Source organism: Octopus sinensis, linkage group LG4 (assembly GCF_006345805.1).
Source record: "Octopus sinensis linkage group LG4, ASM634580v1, whole genome shotgun sequence".
NCBI classification, from domain to species: domain Eukaryota; kingdom Metazoa; phylum Mollusca; class Cephalopoda; order Octopoda; family Octopodidae; genus Octopus; species Octopus sinensis.
The window spans coordinates 21758337-21781667 of record NC_043000.1 but is presented as its reverse complement, the minus strand read 5'-3'; the positions used below and the strand labels follow the sequence as shown (position 1 = coordinate 21781667).

Below are 23331 nucleotides of genomic sequence, written 5' to 3'. Positions count from 1 at the left end.
AAGACAAACAAAATGCTGTTAAGCATTTTGCTTGGCATGCTAACAGTTCTGTCTGGCATATTAACAATGCCTTAATAATAATAATAATAACACTACACAGCTAATAATAATAATTAGAATAGGAAAATTGAAAAGGTTGTGCCTGTTATAAGTGGAACACTAAGGATTGTGAGTAAAGATATAGAGAACTGGTTGAAAGAGATTGGAATAGAATGTCCTGAAGAGCTTCTGCAGAAAGTTTACTTCTTAGGGGTAGGAAAGATCGTCAGAAGGGTTTTGAGCACTTGAAAGATTATTGAATGCTTGTGGATATTTAAGTTCACAAGTCGTAAATTCTACAAAGAATACAAACAAACCTGAGTCAAATTGACTAATAAATAATAATAATAATAACAACAACAACAACAATAATAATGATAACAAATCACAGCACATACCCAAGACACAGAGCTGTGCTTGGTAGTGAAGTGAAAGCACACTATAAAAATAAAACTACTGAATAATAATAATAATAATAATAATAATAATGATAATAATAATACTAATAATAATAATAATAATAATAATAATAACAATAATAATATCTAACTGCAGCAGAAGGCTACATATTTTTGTAGGGGAGAGGTAGTATACATTGGAGTGGGATAATTCCTGCACTTGCCTTTTACTTATGTTATTGATCCCTGAAGAATAAAAGGCAAACTTGACTCAGTGGGATTTGAACATGGAACATAAAAGTATATGATTGAAAACACAGGTATTTTTTTCCAGCAGTGTGATTCCTGTTGAAGTAAATTGAAATGATTCTGAGCGCAGATTGAAACTAGATTATCATACTAGTTTCTTAAGAGCTTATTGCTCGCACACATATGCATGCACACACACACACACACACATACACACACTCATACTCATACAATGAAATATAATGGTAAAAACATAATTGAATACATATTTTGATATGTTTGGAAAAAAAAAAGAATTAATTAATTGTTGGCAAGTTCATGACTCAATGCCACATAAAAAGCACTAAGTCCACTCTGCTGAGTGGTTGGTATTAAAAAGGGCATCCAGCTGTAAAAATCCTGCCAAAACAGTCACAGAAGTCTGGTGCAGGCTTTGGCCTGGCTGGCTCTTGTGAAACTGTCCCACCCATGCTAGCATGGGAGGCGAACGTTAAACACTGATGATAAGTCTTGTGCATCATTCTGAATTTGAGATCTTTCATTGTACAAACTATTTAGATGATGTCAAATGACTGTTATAAATGAGGACATAGTTTATTTTGGGCTTCTTTGACCATTTTGCCAAGAACAACAGGTGGAATATAAGTGTAATAATATTTTTTTTCATACAGGTAATCAACATTTTGCCAACTAAGATATGTAAGGTTCCGCCAATGTGCCATGCTGCGGAAATGAAGATTGGTTGTTGGCCAGTAGCGGGGATAGAGTTCCAAAAGAGCAGCATGGTCTGGCAAAAAAAGGCTAAAAGATAAAGCAGCACCGTGCATGCCAATCAAAATATCAGTTGTGGAAATTAAAGAAAGTTGCTCCTTAACAGGGAGTTTATCAAGCTGTACCCCTCTTACAAGATGTCCTTTGAGAAGATTCTGAATCTTTACTGATAGTTCATTTTCATTTTTTATTTTTCTAGTAATGAGCCCTGAAGGATTATATATATGTGAAATATAGTCCCGGCGCCATATAAATAAAACCGAAAGGTTTTGACAGTTCAGATTCTTATAGTCTCGAATATGGTACTGTCCAAGAAAGAATTTTTTAAAATGAGACAAATATGAGATTAATGAATTTGTGTACATCCATAAGGGTGTCCAGTCATTCAGTATACTAAAGGCTATTTGAGATAATATTGGTGTTTTTCCACAAGGATAAAGAGGACTGTTGTAGCCCATAATACTCCAAACTAGATTGTTATATGTAGTAGGTTCCTTGATGTCTTTAGCGAAGATAACATTGTTAAACAACTGGTCCCATATGCTATAAAGTAGACCTTTAGGATGGTAATCAAGAAGTAAAATATTTGTTTCAGCAGGTGTACTATTGAAAATCTTCATCATTAAAAAGGCATTGTAAAAATCAGTCATGGAATGAAAAAGATTTGCATATTCATAACGTTCAACAGCTATTGTAAGACGTGGTTCTATCTTTGCAGTTTTACTAATGTCTGGCTGAAAACGAGTAACAGAAAACCATTTGTTGAGATGGTTATTTCCTCTAAATTCATATGATGGCTTTTTTTTACATTTTACAGAGAAATAGCCATCAGAAAAAACTATTTTTTTTGGTGCTGTCCACTGTTTGTCAGCGGTTTCCTGAACAAATTCAGCATTTTTAAAAGGGTTCAAAACAATATTTTTGAAAAATGCTAACTCATTTCCATAGCCAACAAAAGAGCCGTCACATGCAGATACATTTTGTTTTAGCAGAGACAAGATAGCATCTCCATTGCCATCATAACCAAAACCTTTGTTTTGTCCAGAATATTGAGATTTCCTTGCAAAATCTACAATTGATGTCACATTTACCTGTAACAGAAGCCATAGTACGAAGAAAAGAAACAGAACACCTGCAAGGTTATGATGTTTGCGTCCAAAGTGTTTTGCAGCAATGCCAAAACATAACACCTGAGAATATTTGTGGAACAATTTCATTAGAATTCTCTCACTTGGATCACTGAAATGAAAAAAAAGAAAAGAAAAGATAAAGAAAATTAAATTGTAAATATATAAAGAGATTAAGAGAAGCAACAATACTTATAAGTCAATTTTTATTATTCTATTCATTAAGCAAACACACTTACCAACCACTTAAACATACTAAGTAGATAATATATTGGTAATTAATCATAAATAGCTCAATGGAATAGAATATAAATATAGTAATAGAATATAATCGAAGTCTGGCTCTTGTAGGAGTGGTTTACAAGGAAAAAAAAAAGAAAAAAACTTTCCAAATCATTCCCAATCTGAGAAGATTAAATAAGCAATATATTGATGTGACTGAATGTAGTATATAAGCTTAAAACAGGAATAGAATCACCTGCAAAAAAAAAAAAAAAAGAATTATGCAACAGGTGTAGCTGTATGTTAAGAAGCTTGCTTCCCAGCCACATGGTTCTGGGTTCAGTCCCACTGTGTGGCACCTTGGCCAAGTGTTTTGTACCATAGCCTCAAGCTGACCAAAAACCTTGTGAGTAGATTTGGTAGATGGAAATTGAAAGAAGCCCATCATATATGTGTATGTATATCAATGTCTCTGTTTGTTGCCCCACTGCCTTCTGTCTGTGTTTGTCTCTCCACCCCCACCTTCTGCCTGTGTTTTTCCCCACCCCACCACTTGACAACTGTTGTTGGGGTGTTTGCATCCCTGTAACTTAGCAGTTTGGTAAAAGAGACCAATAGAATAAATAATAGGCTTAAAAAATAAGTATTAGGGTCAATTCATTTGATCAAAAATTCAAGGCAGTGCTCCAGCATGGCCACAGACTATTGACTGAAACAAGTAAGACATAAAATAAAATCAAAAAATAATACTAAAAATATCAAAAATTGAACCTTAAAACTCAAACAATAGGTTTCATAGAAATATAGATCCTTAACCCTTTGAACCCCTAATACCAGTTTACCGGTGGATGGCTTATTTTTCTCTATACCATAGTACCACTCTACCGGTGGAGGACTGGTAGAGTGCCAGGTATATGGTCAAACAAGGAGGCGAGCTGGCAGAAATGTTAGCACGCCGGGTGAAATGCGTAGCCGTATTTCGTCTGCCGTTACATTCTGAGTTCAAATTCCGCTGAGGTCAACTTTGCCTTTCATCCTTTCGGGGTCGATAAATTAAGTACCAGTTATGCACTGGGGTCGATGTAATCGACTTAATCCCTTTGTCTGTCCTTGTTTGTCCCCTCTGTGTTTAGCCCCTTGTGGGTAGTAAAGAAATAGGTATTTCGTCTGCTGCTGCATTCTGAGTTCAAATTCCCTTGAGGTCAACTTTGCCATTCATCCTTTTGGGGTTGATTAAATAAGTACCAGTTACACACTGGGGTCGATATAATCGACTTTATCTGTTTGTCTGTCCTTGTTTGTCCCCTCTGTATGTAGCCGCTTGTGGGCAGTAAAGAAATAAGTACATGGTCAAATAAGGTTCAGGAGGTCAGGGTTCAAAGGGTTAATGAAGGCAAGAAATTACATTTTAATTGAAGCTGGTACATAACTCATCACAGCCACATTATACAATGTTGGGAATGGAAAAAAAACAAAAACAGAGAAACGGTTCCAAATGTTGGCGGAAGGGGCTAAGTTGGTTGCATTGATTACAACGTTCATTGACCCCCGCAAAAAGATGAAAGGCAATGCCAACCTTTACAGTATTTGCACTCAGACCGAAATGTCAGAAGAAATGTCACTACGCATTTTGTCTGGTTATAGAAGAACATCAGCTGACAAGAGTAGTCAGTATAGAAATGGTTTAGTTCCAGTGCTTTAGTTAAAATACCAAAACGTTTATTGTGTAAGACAATGATATAAGATAAATCATGATAGGGCGGAGAGGCTACAATGGCAAGTAATACTTGGGTTCAGAGATGAAGATGCATGGCCTAGTGATTAGTGTGGTGCACTCACAATTGAGAGATCATGGTTTCAATTCCTGGACTGGCTGTATGTTGCATTCATGAGCAAAACACTTCATTTCATATTGCTCCAGTCCATCATCATTGCCGTTGTCATCGTTTAATGTTTTTTTTCCATGCTGGCATGTGTTGGACAATTTGACCAAGAACTGGCAAGCCGGGTGGTTGCACCAGGCTCCAGTCTGATTTGACAAGGTTTCTACAGCTGGATGCCCTTCCTAATGCCATCCACTCTGAGAGTGTAGTGCCAAATGAGTAACCCAGCAAGGGTGAAATGGTGACTCAGGAAAAATCACCTGAAAGGAAATTTCATGATCTTGATCTTGAGACAGCATTCACCCAGGGTGGGTTGAGCTGGTTTCATTCATTCTTAATGCTGCATCTCTCACAAACGCCGACCAGACCTGGCGATTTGAGGCTAACGACCGCGTGATCTCCAACTACTCCCTATTCCAGCGGCGAACACTGTAGATATGGGAGCCTAGGTTGGGTTCCAGATCAGCCTTGACTGTCATCAGCCAGGTTTTTCGTTGTCCACCACATCACTTTCACCAACCCTGAAGGGGAGCTGGAGCAATTGTTTCGTAGATGAATTCTCCTGGTTGACGATGGAGGGCACGAGCCACATTTTGTATTCAGCAATTGAAAGGATGAATACAACAACCCATACTGAGAATCCTGAAAAGTCATCATCATCATCATCATCACTGAGATGAGAAATAGGTGAAAAGTATTTGTAGAATTGGTGAGTTGATCACATAAGGATACTAACTGATGTAAACAGATAAGGGTAACAAAAAAGATTTGATTTCTACACAATCAGTGTCAGTGTGAGAGAACCAAAAGGAGATGTGTAATTGAAGGAAGTCACTGAGAATGATAATTCCAGTGAGAAGTAAGCTGAAACACAGGTCGACAATGCCAGATGAGGGGGCAGTAAAACAACCACTGGAGGTCAGGGAGTTGTTGTTTAGATCTAAGTCCATCCTGGTTGAGCAGATGTATGATCAAATGCATTCCAGTGGGGACTGTCTGTCTTTTTAGGGGTTATCTGAGACTGGAATGAAATGATTAGGTGCAGCTTTTTGGACACTTGACTATTTGACCTGGCTGGACTGGACATTCATCCTATTTTAGTGACAGTCCTTTTTGGCACTGGAGGGAGACAAACATACACTCACACAGATAGAGAGGGGGTGGGGGAGAGAAAGAGGGAGATGGGAGAGAGATGAGAAAGAAAGGGAAAGAGAGAAAGATAGAGAGGGGTAGGAAAGAAAAGGGGAGAGAGAGATGGGAGAGAAAGTGAGAGACACTGCAATTTATTAAATGAACACAGTTGACATAAACACTTTCCCATCCCCTCAGACACAGAAAGAAATAGGTCCACACACACATACATAAACAGAGAGAGAGAGAGAAGGAGGGAAGCATTAAAATGTCAGTTGTCAAATAAGTCAGTATCAAGTCCGCAATAAGAGGTGCTAAAATGGCTGCAGTTGAGTGGGATTTGGCTGCTATTTCTAGCAGGTCAAGTGACTATGTAGACGCTCCTTTGTAGGGATAGAAGATGATTTTAGAGGTTTAAAGCTGACAGGATGTAAGGCAAAGAAGACATTAGTAGAATTTGAGCTCAGAATGTAAAGACAGACGAAATACTGTTAAGTATTCTGTTCAGCATGCTAATAATTCTGCCAACTCCCCACCTTAATAATAATAATGATATAATAATAATAATAATAATAATAATAATAATAATAATAATAATAATAATAATAAAAGAAATGGAGAAACTTTCAAAATACAAAGACCTGGAAATAGAGGTAACTCAAATGTGGAATCTAAAAACAGAAACAATTCCTATCATAGTAGGCATATTAGGTATGATAAAAAATATTCTGACATATACATAACAAAAACACCAGGACTTACAAATATATATAACATACAGAAAAAAAAAAAGAAAATTGCACTACTGGGCACTGCACACATCCTACGCAAAACACTTTCAATACAGTAACCATTAGAGCATCACAGCAAACCACAGCACATACCCAAGGTACACAGAGCTGTGCTCAGTAGTGAAGTGAAAGCACGCTATAAAAATAAAACTACTGAATAATAATAAGGTTTCAAATTTTGGCACAGAACCAGCAGTTTTTAGGGGGGGGGGGCAAGTCGATTACTTTGTCCTCCCCCCCAGTACTTAAATGGTATGTATTTTATTGACCCTAAAAGAATAAAACGCAAACTGAGGAAGAAATAATGAAATAGGTTGCATCAAGAAAGTTATCAAGTATAAGATGGGCACAGATGTGGCTGTGTGGTTAAGAAGCTTGTTTCTTAATCATGTGGTCTCAGGTTTAGTCCCATAGTGCAGAACCTTGGGCAAGTGTCTCCTTACTGAAGCTTCAGGCCAGCCAAAGCCTTGTGAGCAGATTTGGAAGACAGAAACTGAAAGAAGCCCATCAAACACTTACAATGAAGAAATTAGTAAAGGAACAATTTTTCAAACCCAAAATGTCTTGGAAGATGAAAGGTGTCTTGAGAAAAGAACATTCAAGCTGGCAACAACAGTTGGCAACAAGCTGGGAGTATCAGCAAGAGAGTGCCATTTGCTGTCTGGCTTTTACTCAGTACACATTTCTGCATGAATTTGCCAGGCCTTCTCTTGGAAACTTGTGCATTAAAACTGCTTGGAGATTTCATCAAGTTGTAATTCCACTCTGTTGACTCAGCTTTCAAACTTATGCTCAATTAGCCTAAAAGCTGCACTAAGTGCAGACTTTTGAGCTAAGAGAGCTAAATAGCATGACTATAATACATCTATAATGACTACATGCTCCTGGTGGTGTTTAACCAGCAGTTAAGGTCTGACAAGAATTAATTCTGTAATGCAATCATTATATTGTTCCAGTCTCAAGTTGAATTCCAACTGTCGGCCAATTTGTCCCAAAGTTCTCATCTCAAATGTAAAATTAATGAAGCAAATGTCATTTATCTAACCCTTGATCTCTGATGCCATCTGAGAAATGCCAACAAAGATCACATGAATCAGCCAAGCTTTACCAGCTAGAAATATCAACCCAAATGCTTTTAAATCAGAACCCAATGCTAGATGTTCAAGAACCAAACGTAAGGTAGATTTTCAATCCTGGGATCATCCTGATTCCAAAAAGGTATATGTCTATTCAGACAGGGCTGGCTCAAGGTACTGGCAACTCAGGCAGTCACTTGGGGTGCCATGTGCTAGAGGGCACCAAGGAGGGCATGACAAAGACAAGGAAATTTCCATGACCGTCAGCTTGCCTGGGGCACCAGCAACCTTAGGGCCGGCCCTGCATGTAAAGCAAGTGTACACTGAGATACTGGGGTCCCAGAATTCCACTTCTATTATCATAGAAGAAATAACAGTTGCCATAGTAATGGTGAAACATGAACACGATCATAATGACTCACTCAGTCACTTCCCTTAAGATTAAAGGTTGTTTTTATTCTGCCCTGACTAGACCCTTGTGCCTGTGTGCATATATGTATGTATGTATATACAGGCGGCGAGCTGGCAGAAACGTTAGCATGTCGGGCGAAATGCGTAGCCGTATTTCATCTGCCGTTACGTTCTGAGTTCAAATTCCGCCGAGGTCAACTTTGCCTTTCATCCTTTCGGGGTCGATGTAATCGACTTAATCCGTTTGTCTGTCCTTGTTTGTCCCCTCTGTGTTTAGCCCCTTGTGGGTAGTAAAGAAATAATATATGTATGTATATATATGCATGTATGTGTGTGTGTTTGCCTCTCCTTGTCTTGACATCACGTGATGGTTGTAAATGAATGTCACCATCATACAAGCAGTGTTGTTCATTTCCAATCTTCCACAAAAATCATGTCCAGGCATGGAGAACTACACCTTGTTTTGAAGCAAGAGAGTGTCGGCAACAAGAAAGGTATCCAACCATAGAAAATCTGCCTCAGTGAATTCCATCTGACCCATGCGAGCATGGAAAAAGGGATGTTGAAATGATGATGATGACGATGATGATGATGATGACGATGATGATGATGATGATGATGATAGAAAAATAGATCAACTTTCAACTTCCAACAAGAAAGATGGCATCATGTTTATTGTAGATAATGAGCTTGATGACATCCTGATAACGTAAGTTGCAAATAAAATGTCATAAGTCACCTTGTATATTTGATGCTTTGCTGGAAATTGACATATACACAATGTATATTTTAATAACAATTATGCACAATCTTGGGGTTTCTGCTATGAAAAGAATAGCCATCTTTGCAGCGAAATGTCTAAATGTCAGAGAAGTTTAGATTATTAATAACGATTAAAAATCACAAAAACAACTCAAAACAAATCAGCTCTGAATTTCTATGAAGCTTTCAACTAGTGATTCATAACTATATGGTATAGGTTGTTGTTTAGCCCAAGGTCAGTATGACTGAGCAGACCTATGATCAAAGCTTTGATGTTTCCTATATTCAGTGTATTCTTTGTTTCATATAATCCGAAAGTGATTTGGTTGTTATTTTTAGCAAGTTGAGTGTCTGAGTAAATGTTCCCATTAAGTGTGGGTGTTGTTTAGCCACAGGTCATCCTTATTTGAAAAGACCTTTGATGAAAGGCAGTCTTATCATTTTGACTACCTTTTATCAAAATGATGACCATCTTACCTTTTTATTTTCCACGAACAAGGTGTGAGGGGGTGTTGAAAAGTTCCTGGCTTAAAGGGTATCGTGAAAGGCCTTGCTGGAGGCCCAAACTTCCAAGTTCTTTTACAGGGCTTAGAAAATATGAAGGACTGTTGCGAAAAGTGTGTGAATCTGAGTGGGGAATCATCATCATCATCATCATCATTTAGCGTCCGCTTTCCATGCTAGCATGGGTTGGACGGGTCAACTGGGGTCTGTGAAGCTGGAAGGCTTCGTCAGGCCCAGTCAGATCTGGCAGTGTTTCTACGGCTGGATGCCCTTCCTAATGCCAACCACTCCGCGAGTGTAGTGGGTGTTTTTTACGTGCCACCTGCACAGGTGCCAGACAGAGCTGGCGAATGGCCACGAACGGTTGGTGCTTTTACGTGTCACCGGCACGGGGCCAGGCGATGCTGGCAATGGACACGAACGGATGGTGCTTTTACGTGCCACCGACACGGGGCCAGACAGAGCTGGCAAACGGCCACGAACGGACGGTGCTTTTACGTGTCACCGGCACGGGGGCCAGCCGAGGCTGGCAACGGACACGAACGGACGAAAATCATTATTAACTGATCCTCCTGTATTTTTTTTTACACAAAACCAAGAACTTTCCAGCATCTCATCATATATTGGACTACAGTATCCAGCATCTCCTTTTATTGTTTTTATCCTCACCTATAGTCATGAATGTCGGATAATAATTGAAAAGATACAATTACCATAAATACTAACGGCTAGAATGAGGTTCCTCTGAAGGATCTCTGGAGTAACATTACTCGACAGGGTGTGTAGCTGAGAAACCAGGGAGTCTCTCCAGGCTGACTCCTTAATTCTGCATCGTTAGATCATAGCCCTGGTACTATGGACATGTGATTAGAATGTTGCAAAAAAGGATCACAAGAAGACAGATTCTTCAAGCCAAACCAACCTGCAGGACCAAGAATAACAAGGTTGAGCAATATACATAGTCTCAGTTTGCCATGTTTGGGAATCCAGCTGGGAAGTGTAATGGCAGTTGCTTCTGAGAGGAACCTACGGAGAAGATCGCTTGAGGACTTTACCCTTACAACCCTCCCATGAATAGTGGATAGGGAAAATGGATGGATGGAAAGTGTGGTTTGAGAAAAACTTGACTGTTTATAGGTGTAGGAGCGGCTGCGTGGTAAGTAGCTTGCTTACAAACCACATAGTCCCAGGTTCAGTCCCACTGTGTGGCACCTTGGGCAAGTGTCTTCTACTATAGCCTCAGGCTGACCAAAGCCTTGTGATGGAAACTGAAAGAAGCCTGTCATATATATGTATATATATCTATATATATGTGTGTGTGTGTATGTTTGTGTGTCTGTGTTTGTCTCCCAAACATCGCTTGATAACCAATGCTGGTATGTTTACATCCCCGTAACTTAGCGGTTCAGCAAAAAAGAACTGATAGAATAAGTACTAGGCTTACAAAGAATAAGTCCTGGGGTCGATTTGCTCGACTAAAGGCGGTGCTCCAGCATGACCACAGTCAAATGACTGAAACAAGTAAAAGAGTAAAAAGAGTCATTTCCAGCAAGTTGAGTAACAGTATAAATGTTCCTTCTCTTGCCCAATATTAATTATGTGACTGTATTTCATAGAAATAAAAATATTTGAATGTAAAATTGTTCATAGTACCATTTAGATGTTGCTACTGACATTAGTAAATGAAAGGAAAAACAACTGCTGCTACATAGCAACTTCAACTATGGACAAGCTCATATTTTAAAAAAGATATTATCTCTATTATTCTTTTATTTGATTCAATCATTTGACTGTGGCCATGCTGGAGCACCACTTTTAGTTGAGCAAATCAACCCCAGGACTTATTCTTTGTAAGCCTAGTACTTATTCTATCAATCTCTCTTGCCAAACCACTAAGTTACGGGAACGTAAACACACCAGCATCAGTTGTCAAGCGATGTTGGGGGGACAAACACAGACACACTAACATATATACACACACATACATATATATATATACACACCCTATACGATGGGTTTCTTTCAGTTCCGTCTACCAAATCCACTCACAAGGCTTTGGTTGTCCTAAGGCTGTAGTAGAAGACACTTGCCCAAGGTGCCATGCAGCAGGACTGAATCCAGAACCATGTGGCTGGTAAGCAAGCTACTTACCACACAGCCACTCCTGTACCTCCATACAGCTACTCCTGCACCTATTGTTCAAAATATTTTTCCTTACCAAGTGTGAACCAAACCTCTATGATCTCAGAAGCATCTAAGCATGTGGTTCTGTTAGAACTCTTCATTTCCTCAGATGACTGCATCAAGAAGGCAAACAGGAGTAAGAGGAAGACATATGTTGAGCAAAGGGTAGCAAGTATGGTGAGAGCCCATCAAGGTGGAATGCAGAGAGTTTGCATGCCAGTTCCTCTGCAGAGCTTACAACATCCTTGGCAACACAGGGGCCAATAGGCAGAGGGCTGTAGAGGTTGTAGATCAGAGGTGCAAGCCTTGGGAGGAGCAGTGCTACCAAATTGGACACAAGATGGAACTTGTTCAAGCCTGGCTGAGGGTGTCAGATGTTGAAAGACCTGAAACACTTACTGACCCCAGGAAACCTCACTGATGATGGGTCTAGGTGCATCATAGAATAATATATAGGAAAACTATCTGATGGGAAAAGAGAGACAAAGAACACAAAACGCAGTGAGCTGGCAGAAACATTAGCACGCTGGGCGAAATGCTTAGTGGTATTTCGTCTGCCGTTAAATTCAGAGTTCAAATTCTGCCAAGGTCGACTTTGCCTTTCATCCTTTTGGGGTTAATAAATTAAGTACCAGTTACACACTGGGGTCAATATAATTGACTTAATCCGTTTGCCTGTCCTTGTTTGTCCTCACTGTGTTTAGCCCCTTGTGAGTAGTAAAGAAGTAGGTATTTTGTCTGCCATTACATTCTGAGTTCAAATTCTGCTGAGGTCGACTTTGCCTTTCATCCTATCGGGGTCGATAAATTAAGTACCAGTTATGCACTGGGGTCGATACAATCGACTTAATCCCTTTGTCTGTCCTCTCTATGTTTAGCCCCTTGTGGGCAATAAAGCAATAAGAACACAATAGGTAACTCAATATCAAGTTTAGATCCCCAGTTGACTGTTATAACTGTGTATTACAGTTAACCGATATTATCTGAGCAGCACCCTAAAACTATTCTCAAATGGAAATAGCAAACATTTCATTCATGTCCCTTGTTTACTGTGAATATGTACCAATTAATGAGAGAAAAAAAACCCAAAAAACATGGAATTATATAGAATATGATAATAAATATGTCAGAATTTTTTGATTGTCATCCTCAGCAAAAAATCATTAAACTCATTAGAATTCAGTCAATATAATGCTTGTATATTCACTTTGTTTAGATTTAATCATGCCTCATCTCATAACTTCAAGATGCGTATGATGTGATTGTTTATTTTAAGAGTGACATTATAGCATAGATGTGAGAAGCTGGATCTGGCCAGTTTGAACATAAAACTGACAAAATATCTAGGCTGGATATGGTTGGTTTCAATGCTAAATGGTTAAATTCTGCTGTTTTTCTTCTTAAAATTGTGACCTGCTAATGGGCTGATGCCATACCTTCCCCATACCAAATAATTCCATTTTTTCTTGCTTTACTCTCTCATTTGTGAAGGCGCATGGCTCAGTGGTTCGAGCGTAGAGCTTATGATCATGAGGTTGTAAGTTCGATTCCCGGACCGGGCTGTGTGTTGTGTTCTTGAGCAAGACACTTTATTTTACGTTGCTCCAGTTAACTCAGCTGTAGAAATGAGTTGCGACATCACTAGTGCCAAACTGTATCAGCCTTTGCTTTTCCCTTGGATAACATCAGTGGTGTGGTGAGGAGAGGATGGTATGCATGGGTGACTTCCATAAACAATCTTGCCCTGACTTGTGCCTCGGAGGGTAACTTTCTAGGTGCAATCCCATGATCATTCATGACCAAAGGGGGTCTCCTCTTCCTCCTGTCTTCCACTCTCTCTTTTACTAACAGCATTATGCTACAATTCTAGTTGTGCGTACAGACATTGTTGACTAAGCTACCACTATTTCCTTCACCCAGAAAGTTGGCAAGTCAAGCCATACTTTATTATCTTATCATACAATATTGTCTCTAATGTACAAAAAGACTGGGTGGTCATGGCTGGAATGCCTGTGATCAGAGCTACCTTGAAGCTAAACAACAAATTTTTATCTCTTGAAAAACATAATTTAAGCTTAATGGTTTAACTAATTACGGGACCAAAGGCTAAACTGAAGTAGCTCTGGTAAAAAAATGGATTAAGTTAGTGGCAAAGAAATCATAACACTGTTAAATGAAGAAAGTATCTGAGAATCCATGTTCACCTCACACTGTATTTTTCTCTATCACTGTCTCTATCCATCAGCCGCTCTCCTTTCACACTCTCACATACTTACTTACCAGCTCACTGACCTTGTCCAATTCTCTGGTCTTCTCTTTATTCACCTTCCTCTAATTTAAGGGTATGCCTAAGGCGGTGAGCTGGCAGAAGCGTTAGCACACTGGGTGAAATGTTTAGCGGTATTTCGTCTGCCGTTACGTTCTGAGTTCAATTTCCGCTGAGGTCGACTTTGCCTTTTATCCTTTCAAGGTCGATTAAATAAGTACCAGTTACGCACTAGGGTCGATATAATTGACCTAATCCGTTTGTCTGTCCTTGCTTATCCACTCTGTGTGTAGCCCCTTCTGGGTAGTGAAGAAATAGGTATTTTGTCTGCCATTACGTTCTGAGTTCAAATTCCGCCGAGGTCGACTTTGCCTTTCATCCTTTCAGGGTTGATAAATTAAGTACCAGTTATGCACAGGGGCTGATGTAATCGACTTAATCCCTTTGTCTGTCCCCTCTATGTTTAGTCCCTTGTGGGCAGTAAAGAAATAAGAAACATTAACATGCCAGGTGAACTGCTTAGCAGTATTTCGTCTGTCTTTATGTTCTGAGTTCAAATTTCGCCAAGGTCAACTTTGCCTTTCATCCTTTTATACAGGGGTCAATCTAATTGACTGGCCCCCTCCCCCAAAATTTCAGGCCTTGTGCCTAGAGTAGAAAATAATTTAAGAGTATGCCTTAGCACATCTTCCTCATTTTTTCTCCTTTTCCAACTGAGATGCTGGCATCCATGCCGGTGGCACATAAAAAGCACCAACCGATCGTGGCCGTTGCCAGCCTCCTCTGTCCCGTGCCAGTAGCATGTAAAAAGCATCCACTACACTCACGGAGTGGTTGGCATTAGGAAACACTGCCAGATCAGACTGGAGCCTGGTGCAGCCTCCTGGCTTCCCAGACCCAGGTTGAACCATCCAACCCATGCTAGCATGGAAAATGGACGTTAAACAATGATGATGATGATAGCCATATCTCTCTACTGCAAGACACTTGTTTTTGTTGCCTTAGTCATATCTTAACCTCTCATCACCCTAGAATAAAGCTGATTCCTTTAACATTTTACCATTCAATTTGGTCACATCTGGCCTAAATAGTCTACCCATTTCATGTCCAAACTGGCCAGATCTAACCTCTGACACCTATCCTACAGTGCCATTCTAAAACTAAACAATCACATCATTGAAATTTCAAAGCTTTGAGATAATACCCGATTAATTCAAAGCAATGCATTTAACAAAGTAATCTGAATGCTAAAGAATTAATACTACCCCCACTATCAGCTGAGTGGGGGTCTTGTTTTGCAAGTCACATGGTGACCTCACTTGTGGGAGTGCCATGTGCGAGAGAACATCTGGCTATAGAAACCATGCCAAAGCAGACACTGGAGTTTAGCAGTCTTCTAGCTCACCAGTTCCTATCAAATCATCCAACCCATGCCAGCATGGAAAACAGAAGTTAAGAGGTGATGATGACAATGATGAAATTATTCCAAGAGTAGTAATGAGAAATAGGAAGTATCTAGTCAATGAGATGATGTAGAGTATATATACATTACTTGGATCTTTTCAAATTTGTGGCCAGGACCCCAGATCTTTCTAGTTAACTAAATAATTTGAAACTTTGTGTACTCATAGAGTGGAACTAGTTTATTCGCCAGTTGGAACTAGTTTATTTGAGAAAAATCTATTTTATGACTTTAATCGTAGATTAAAACTGCGAATTTTAACCAATGAGATTGCTTGTTTTCATATCTAAAACGTTACTGCGATCTGTTAGTGTGACGTTGAAAGCAGTTTTGTGACGTAGTTGAAGACGGCTTATAAGCACGTCTGCTATTTCTAAAAAGCTTTGTGTGTGGTAAAGTAATTTTTTTACTTTACCATATTTTTATAACATATATCGGAGAATCCATGTGATTTTTCGTTGTTTTTCTCTTATACGTATGTGAATTATTTCTGAGTATGCATTGTCTGGGAGACTTTTTCTTGCAGTTGAGAAATTTTTGGCTGCTATTTCTAAAAAGCTCGGTGTGTGGTTAAGTAATTTTTTTACTTTACCATATTTTTATAAATTAATATATATATAATATATATATATATATATATAATTTTTTTTACTCGGTGTATGTGTATATGTATGTCTGCATGTGTGTGTGTATGTATGTGTGTGTGTGTGTAAGTATGTGTAAAAAATTACATTGAATTGGCCATACATACATACATACATACATACACATATACATACACACATACATTCAGGCATATACACATACACCGAGTAAAAAATTTCAGTTATCTCTCTCTTTCACACATTACTCTCTCTGTCTCTTCACACACACTAACAGAAGCACTTCACTTACACAACATACTGTCTCCCACACCCCATCAAACACCACACACACACATATACATCAATGCTTCCCCTAGACGGTAACTTCAAAGACAAACTTTTGTTATTAGAAGGTGGCTGACTATAGCTTGTTTACATTTAAGATGTTTAACACGTCACGAAATTGGTGGTCGAGACGGAGTAAATAAAATAAAGCCGAATGACGGAATATCATTGGTTAAAATTCTAATTATAAACAACGTTAAACTTAGAAGTTACAATTCCGTTTTCATTCTGGTTTACAATTAAGTTTACTTTTGACACATTCTACCAGTATACGAAGTTTCAAATTGTTTGGTTCAGTAGGAAAAATTTGAAAAAACTGGCTTCAGAATAGAAAAGATCCCATTACTTTAATCCACAGTGAGTGTCAATACAACCATGTGCAAATCATAAAGCAAAATTATGAATGAGTCAAAAGTTCATTTATCTAGTGCAGAGCAGTGATATAATGAAATAAACCAAAGAATAAGAAGAAATAAAGCACAGAAGTAATAAGGCGGCCTTGAAATGCCTTCTTAATCCAGCTGCAAAAATAAACTTATGTTTTAAACTAACAAATCCTGACTGCAGTTGAAGGATAATCTATAAACAACACAGCTGACATTGCAAGGAATATGTAAAGACAGACGAAACACCGCTAAGCATTTTGCCTGGGGTGTTAACATCTCTGCCAGCTCGCCGCATTACGAAACCAAAATATTAAGTCTTCAGCAATGAGGTAGTGCTTATGATGATGATGATAATAATAATATTGAATACTCTGATGCAGTACCAGGCAGTGACTCTCATGCCTTCTGATCTTAACTAATTGGAAGTGTTATCATGTACATTGTTTTGTCTTGGTATAAAAGATGGGCTACAGCAAATATTCTGCTCAATACCAAAGATTTGCTTGTCAGTTGTTTGACCATAACCAGTTGAGCATGTTCCTTAGTGGCTGACAATATGTGCATCTCTGATCATGAGCAGGAGTGGGGGAGCATCACTGCCAAGTGTTGAGAGGAATTCTTTGGGGTTTGGATAATTCACCTCTGAAAACATGGGTGTTTTGTTCAATATTTTTAAACAACCTTTATTCAAGGACCTTTTGAGTGGGATGGGCTACTCAACCTGAAGAAAATTCTAACTGGGACCCACCTGCAAGGTCATGTGCTGTTTATCTTGATACAAGATCACGATGTTGTGCACATATGGCCGTGATGCATGTGCCTAGAGTACCCTTATCAGACGGGTAGTCATGATGGGTATACTGGGCTTCGTATATTTTATCCCAGTGTTACTTTGATGGCATGCTCTGCTCTCTCACTCACTCAATAATAATAATAATAATAATAATAATAATAATAATAATAATAATAATGATGATGATGATTATAATGAGGATGATGATGATGAGGGCTGTGGTGGCAGTCTTAAGAGGCTGAAGAATATCAGAATTGATACTTCCGCAGTTGGATTGCTGCTTTGTACATCGACATTGAGTCTGCAGCCAAAGTAAATGGATTCTTCTTGAAACCATTCAGGATCGAATGCTCAGTGCATCAGGGATGTCCCCTGACTCCGCTTTTGAATGTACTAGTTCTTGAGCTATTGCTGCAGAAGTTGGAAGCACTAGGAGGCGCACTGAATGATCTGTGGTGCGGGGTGGAGCTACGGCATATGCGGATGACATCTCCATCATCGTAGTGGATGAGAGCCAGCTTCCAGTGGTGGAAGAGGCCACCAAAAGTTACGAGGTGGTGGCAGGAGCAAAGATTAACAAGGACAAGTCAGTCGGTTTGCAACTCGGCACCTGGAGAGGCAAGCCGATGACGTCCAATAACGTCATAGGGCATTGGACAGAAGGACCTCTTAAGCTGCTTGGGGTCTGGTTTGGATCAGACCTCCAGATAGAGAAAAATTGGAGTGAGGTAGCCAGTAAGGTGACTGCTCTAACCCAGACTTAGTCTGGATGGGCATTATCCTTGCTAGGGAAGGCAGAAGTGGTGCAGATGTTTATAGCATCTGTTATCACCTACCGTCTGACTGTGGTGCCTTGCCCTGATTTGTGGCTGAACAAGTTGGAGAGAATCCTTTCTGTGGAAAGGAGGAAAGCCTCTTGTGAAGCGCTCTGTCTGCTGCCAGAAGCCACTAAAGGGTGGGCTAAGGATGCCTTGGCTGAGGATGCGAAAATTCGCATTAAGGCTGAGGCACCTCTGGCTTTACCTGGATGGAGAAACAAGTTGCAGCATCACTGATGCCAAGTTGTATCAGCCTTTGCCTTTCCCTTGGTTAACATCAGTGGCATGGATAGGGGAGGCTGATATGCATGGGTGAAAGACGGCGAGCAGGCAGAAACATTAGCATGCCGGGCAAAATGCTTAGCGGTATTTCGTCTGCTGCTACGTTCTGAGTCAAATTCCGCCGAGGTTGACTTTGCCTTTCATCCTTTTGGGGTCGATTAAATAAGTACCAGTTATGCACTGGGGTCAATATAATCGACTTAATCCGTTTGTCGGTCCTTGTTTGTCCTCTCTGTGTTTAGCCCCTTGTGGGTAGTAAAGAAATAGGTATACATGGGTGACTGCTGGTCTTCCACAATCTTGCTTGGATTTGTGCCTTGGAGGGGAACTTTAAAGTTGAAATTGCACCGTCATTCATACTCGAAGGGGGTCTTTAGTCTTTACTCTATCAAATGTAAGGCTTATTTATACATATTGCTTTGCAGTAATCATGCATTATCTCACAGCATTAATATTTTGATGGTGTGATGGTTTACTTTTAGAATGACATTGTATGGTAGGTGTGAGAGGCAGGATCCGGTTGGTTTGAACATTAAACAGGAAGAATATTTGGGCTGGATACGACCAGTTTAAATGCTAAAGGGTTGATGAAGAAGAAACACTGGATGCCTTCCTGAAGACCTCCCTCATCTAATACAGAACCAAGATGGATGGTGTGTGCGAGTTAAAAATGATGATGAATGAAGAAGAAAGGAAATGCTCATGACCATTTACAAAGCCTTCTAAGCTGGTGGAAGTGTCAGGTGAGGTGACTGTATGAAATGACAGGGACTATGAGGCTTAGCAGTTGCGGTGGCAACAAGATGTGATCCTTGCATGTCCAGGTTTGTCTTTCATCATCATCATCATCATCATCGTTTAGCGTCCGTTTTCCATGCTAGCATGGGTTGGACGGTTCAACTGGGGTCTGTGAAGCCGGAAGGCTTCATCAGGCCTAGTCAGATCTGGCAGTGTTTCTACGGCTGGATGCCCTTCCTAACGCCAACCACTCCGTGAGTGTAGTGGGTGCTTTTTACGTGCCACCCGCACAGGTGCCAGACAGAGCTGGCAAACGGCCACGAATGGATGGTGATTTTTATGTGCCACCGGCACGGGGGCCAGGCGAGGCTGGCAACGGACACGAACGGATGGTGCTTTTTACGTGCCACCGGCACGAGGCCAGTCGGGGCAGCGCTGGCAACGGTCATGAATGGATGGTTCTCTTACATGCCACCGGCACTGGTAGCACATCTGCAATTTCCATTGATCGATTTCAATTCTGATCCTCACTTGCCTCAACAGGTCTTCACAAGTAGAGTTTTGTGTCCCAAGAAGGGAAGGTATGCATACGTAGGCTGGCTCCATCCCATGTAGAAGGCCACAGGTTATGGTCTCACTTGTCCTGCCGGGTCTTCTCGCGCACAGCACACTTTCAGAGGTCTCGGTCTCTAGTCATTTCCTCAGTGAGACCAGTGTGTATATATATATATATATACTCTTTCACTTGTTTCAGTCATTTGAATGTGGCCATGCTGGAGTACCACCTTTAGTTGAGCAAATCGACCCCAGGACTTATTCTTTGTAAGCTTAGTACTTATTCTATAGGTCTCTTTTGCCGAACCACTAAATTACGGGGACGTAAACACACCAGCATCGGTTGTCAAACGATGTTGGGGGACAAACATATACACATATATATATACATATATATACACATATACATATATATACACATATATACACATATACATACACATATACATATATACACATATACATATATATACACATATACATATATATACACATATATATATACATATATATACCAAATCCACTCACAAGGCTTTGGTTGGCCCAAAGCTATAGTAGAAGACACTTGCCCAAGGTGCCATGCAGTGGGAATGAACCCGGAACCATGTGGTTGGTAAGCAAGCTACTTACCACACAACCACTCCTGTGCCTATGGGATAGAATATATATCTATCTATATATATATATATGTAAACTGGAGAAATTGTACAAAATGTATAAATGGATGATATGTAAAGCATGCTCACAATGAGTAGATAGACAGCCGACAACTGATGAAGGGTCCTTTCTCTGTTTACTTGTCCTGTTTGCCATTTTTTCTTGTTTGTGTATTTCATGCTATTAGCACAGTTGGTGATGTCCTGTACCCATATATCCATGTATATATATATATATATATATATACTCTTTCACTTGTTTCAGTCATTTGAATGTGGCCATGCTGGAGTACCACCTTTAGTTGAGCAAATCGACCCCAGGACTTATTCTTTGTAAGCTTAGTACTTATTCTATAGGTCTCTTTTGCCGAACCACTAAATTACGGGGACGTAAACACACCAGCATCGGTTGTCAAACGATGTTGGGGGACAAACATATACACATATATATATACATATATATATACACATATACATATATATACACATATATATATATATACACATATACATATATATACACATATATACACATATACATATATATACACATATATATATACATATATATACCAAATCCACTCACAAGGCTTTGGTTGGCCCAAAGCTATAGTAGAAGACACTTGCCCAAGGTGCCATGCAGTGGGAATGAACCCGGAACCATGTGGTTGGTAAGCAAGCTACTTACCACACAACCACTCCTGTGCCTATGGGATAGAATATATATCTATCTATATATATATATGTAAACTGGAGAAATTGTACAAAATGTATAAATGGATGATATGTAAAGCATGCTCACAATGAGTAGATAGACAGCCAACAACTGATGAAGGGTCCTTTCTCTGTTTACTTGTCCTGTTTGCCATTTTTTCTTGTTTGTGTATTTCATGCTATTAGCACAGTTGGTGATGTCCTGTACCCATATATCCATGTATATATATATATAATATATATATATATATATACACACACACATATTTAGTAACTTCTAAGCTGAAGAGATGACAACATGCTCTTTGTCTATCTCCTTACCTTCTTGGAGGTTTTAGGTAAAATTATACAAATGTGTCCATCTGTTTTAATTTGATTTAATTCTATGTATTTATGCAACTGAGGATTGCTCTGCATTTAAACTGATGTAATGGCTGCATTGTTCAATTAAATGGAGTCGCTTGAAACGATTGTACTGCATTACCTCTGGATATCCTGTTGCTTATTTTGATTTTAATCACCTTATTTTGAAACTGTATGGATAATACTGTACTAAATTCTGGTGCCTCAACTTATGCAGCTAATTCATCTAAATCTAAATTTTTGCTTAACTACACACATATATATATTTGAAAAAATGAATAGAAATGGCTTTACTGATAATTTTCCCACATTAATAGAGGTGTATAAATATATAGAAAGGTGACTGACTGGAATTTATAGCTTAAGATCAGTTTTCAAACTGATATTTGAGAGTTTGTTACTCATTGTTTAAATAGGATGTATTTAACTGCTAACACACACACATACATACATCACACACCCACGCACACAAATATACATATACCCATACATAAACATATATAGAGGGAGATGTACACACACATACATATGCACACATAAACATGTACACACACAAAAATATAGGACTTCACACAAACATAAATGCAGAGAAACACAAACACATAGGCGCAGGAGTGGCTGTGTGGTAAGTAGCTTGCTAACCAACCACATGGTTCCGGGTTCAGTCCCACTGCGTGGCATCTTGGGCAAGTGTCTTCTGCTATAGCCTCGGGCCGACCAATGCCTTGTGAGTGGTTTTGGTAGACGGAAACTGAAAGAAGCCTGTCGTATATATGTATATATATATGTGTGTGTATGTGTATGTGTGTGTGTGTTTGTCCCCCTAGCATTGCTTGACAACCGATGCTGGTGTGTTTACGTCCCCGTCACTTAGCGGTTCGGCAAAAGAGACCGATAGAATAAGTACTAGGCTTACAAAGAATAAGTCCCGGGGTCGATTTGCTCGACTAAAGGCAGTGCTCCAGCATGGCCGCAGTCAAATGACTGAAACAAGTAAAAGAGAGTAAAAAAAAAGAGAGTATATAATAAAAGAACACATACATATGTATTCATTCACATATATTCATACACATACACAAATAAAGAAAGAAAAAAGAATTAAGTAGATCAAGAAGAAAGAAAGGGAATTTTTTGGTGTGGTCATTTTGATATGAAATCTATATATATAAAACTGTAGTTGTGTGAGTGTCTGTCCCCTTCGATTTAGATTCCTAACTACTCCCACATTTTGCGGTGCAGTTTAACCAAATTCGGGTATCTTATAGTCGTGATTCATATCGAGCCCGTCTGGGTATTAGCGCGCGTCTACGATGAGTCTACGATTTTAATGCATAATTTTTTATTCCATTTTAATGCATAATTTTTCGTGTGTCGATGGCGGAGGAGTTGGCGTCCATGGTCACACCTGCACCTGTTTGCTTCTCCCCCTTCTTCCCTCCCTCGTGAAGCTGTGGGGAAGGGAGTGTAAGGAAATCAACGTCGTAAAGCGTTGTCAAGGAGACCAGCGTTCTTTTAGAACAACGACTTCATGGCTTGAAGACACCAAAACAGAAATGGCTAAGAAAGCCCGAATTGGCATCTATATGGGAAGTAACTCTCTAAAAATGCTTATATAGTCATTTCCCTTACAAACCCGAGCAACGCCGGGCGATACTGCTAGTGGGTCTATAAAATGTTTACGAAGTTTTATAGACCCATTTCAATGTTTATACAATGGATTCCTTCTACAAGACCAGTCAAGTGTCCAAATGTTTGTATCAAAAAATAGTACTGCAAAAGCATTCTGGGATATTATCTTAGAAGGGGAAAGTTCTAAGTGTC

The 23331-nt window shown here is 39.4% G+C and overlaps 1 protein-coding gene across 1 annotated transcript in view; it reads right to left on the bottom strand.

Annotated features, from left to right (window-relative positions):
- Nucleotides 1–23331, bottom strand: part of LOC115210847 (beta-1,2-xylosyltransferase RCN11-like) — a 33300-nt gene that overhangs the window by 5968 nt on the left and 4001 nt on the right. The window contains exon 3 of the mRNA XM_036501887.1: nt 1040–2696. Coding sequence (XP_036357780.1) covers nt 1262–2674 — 1413 coding nt within the window. The 5' untranslated portion in view covers nt 2675–2696 and the 3' untranslated portion in view covers nt 1040–1261. The remainder of the gene's footprint in view (nt 1–1039; nt 2697–23331) is intronic.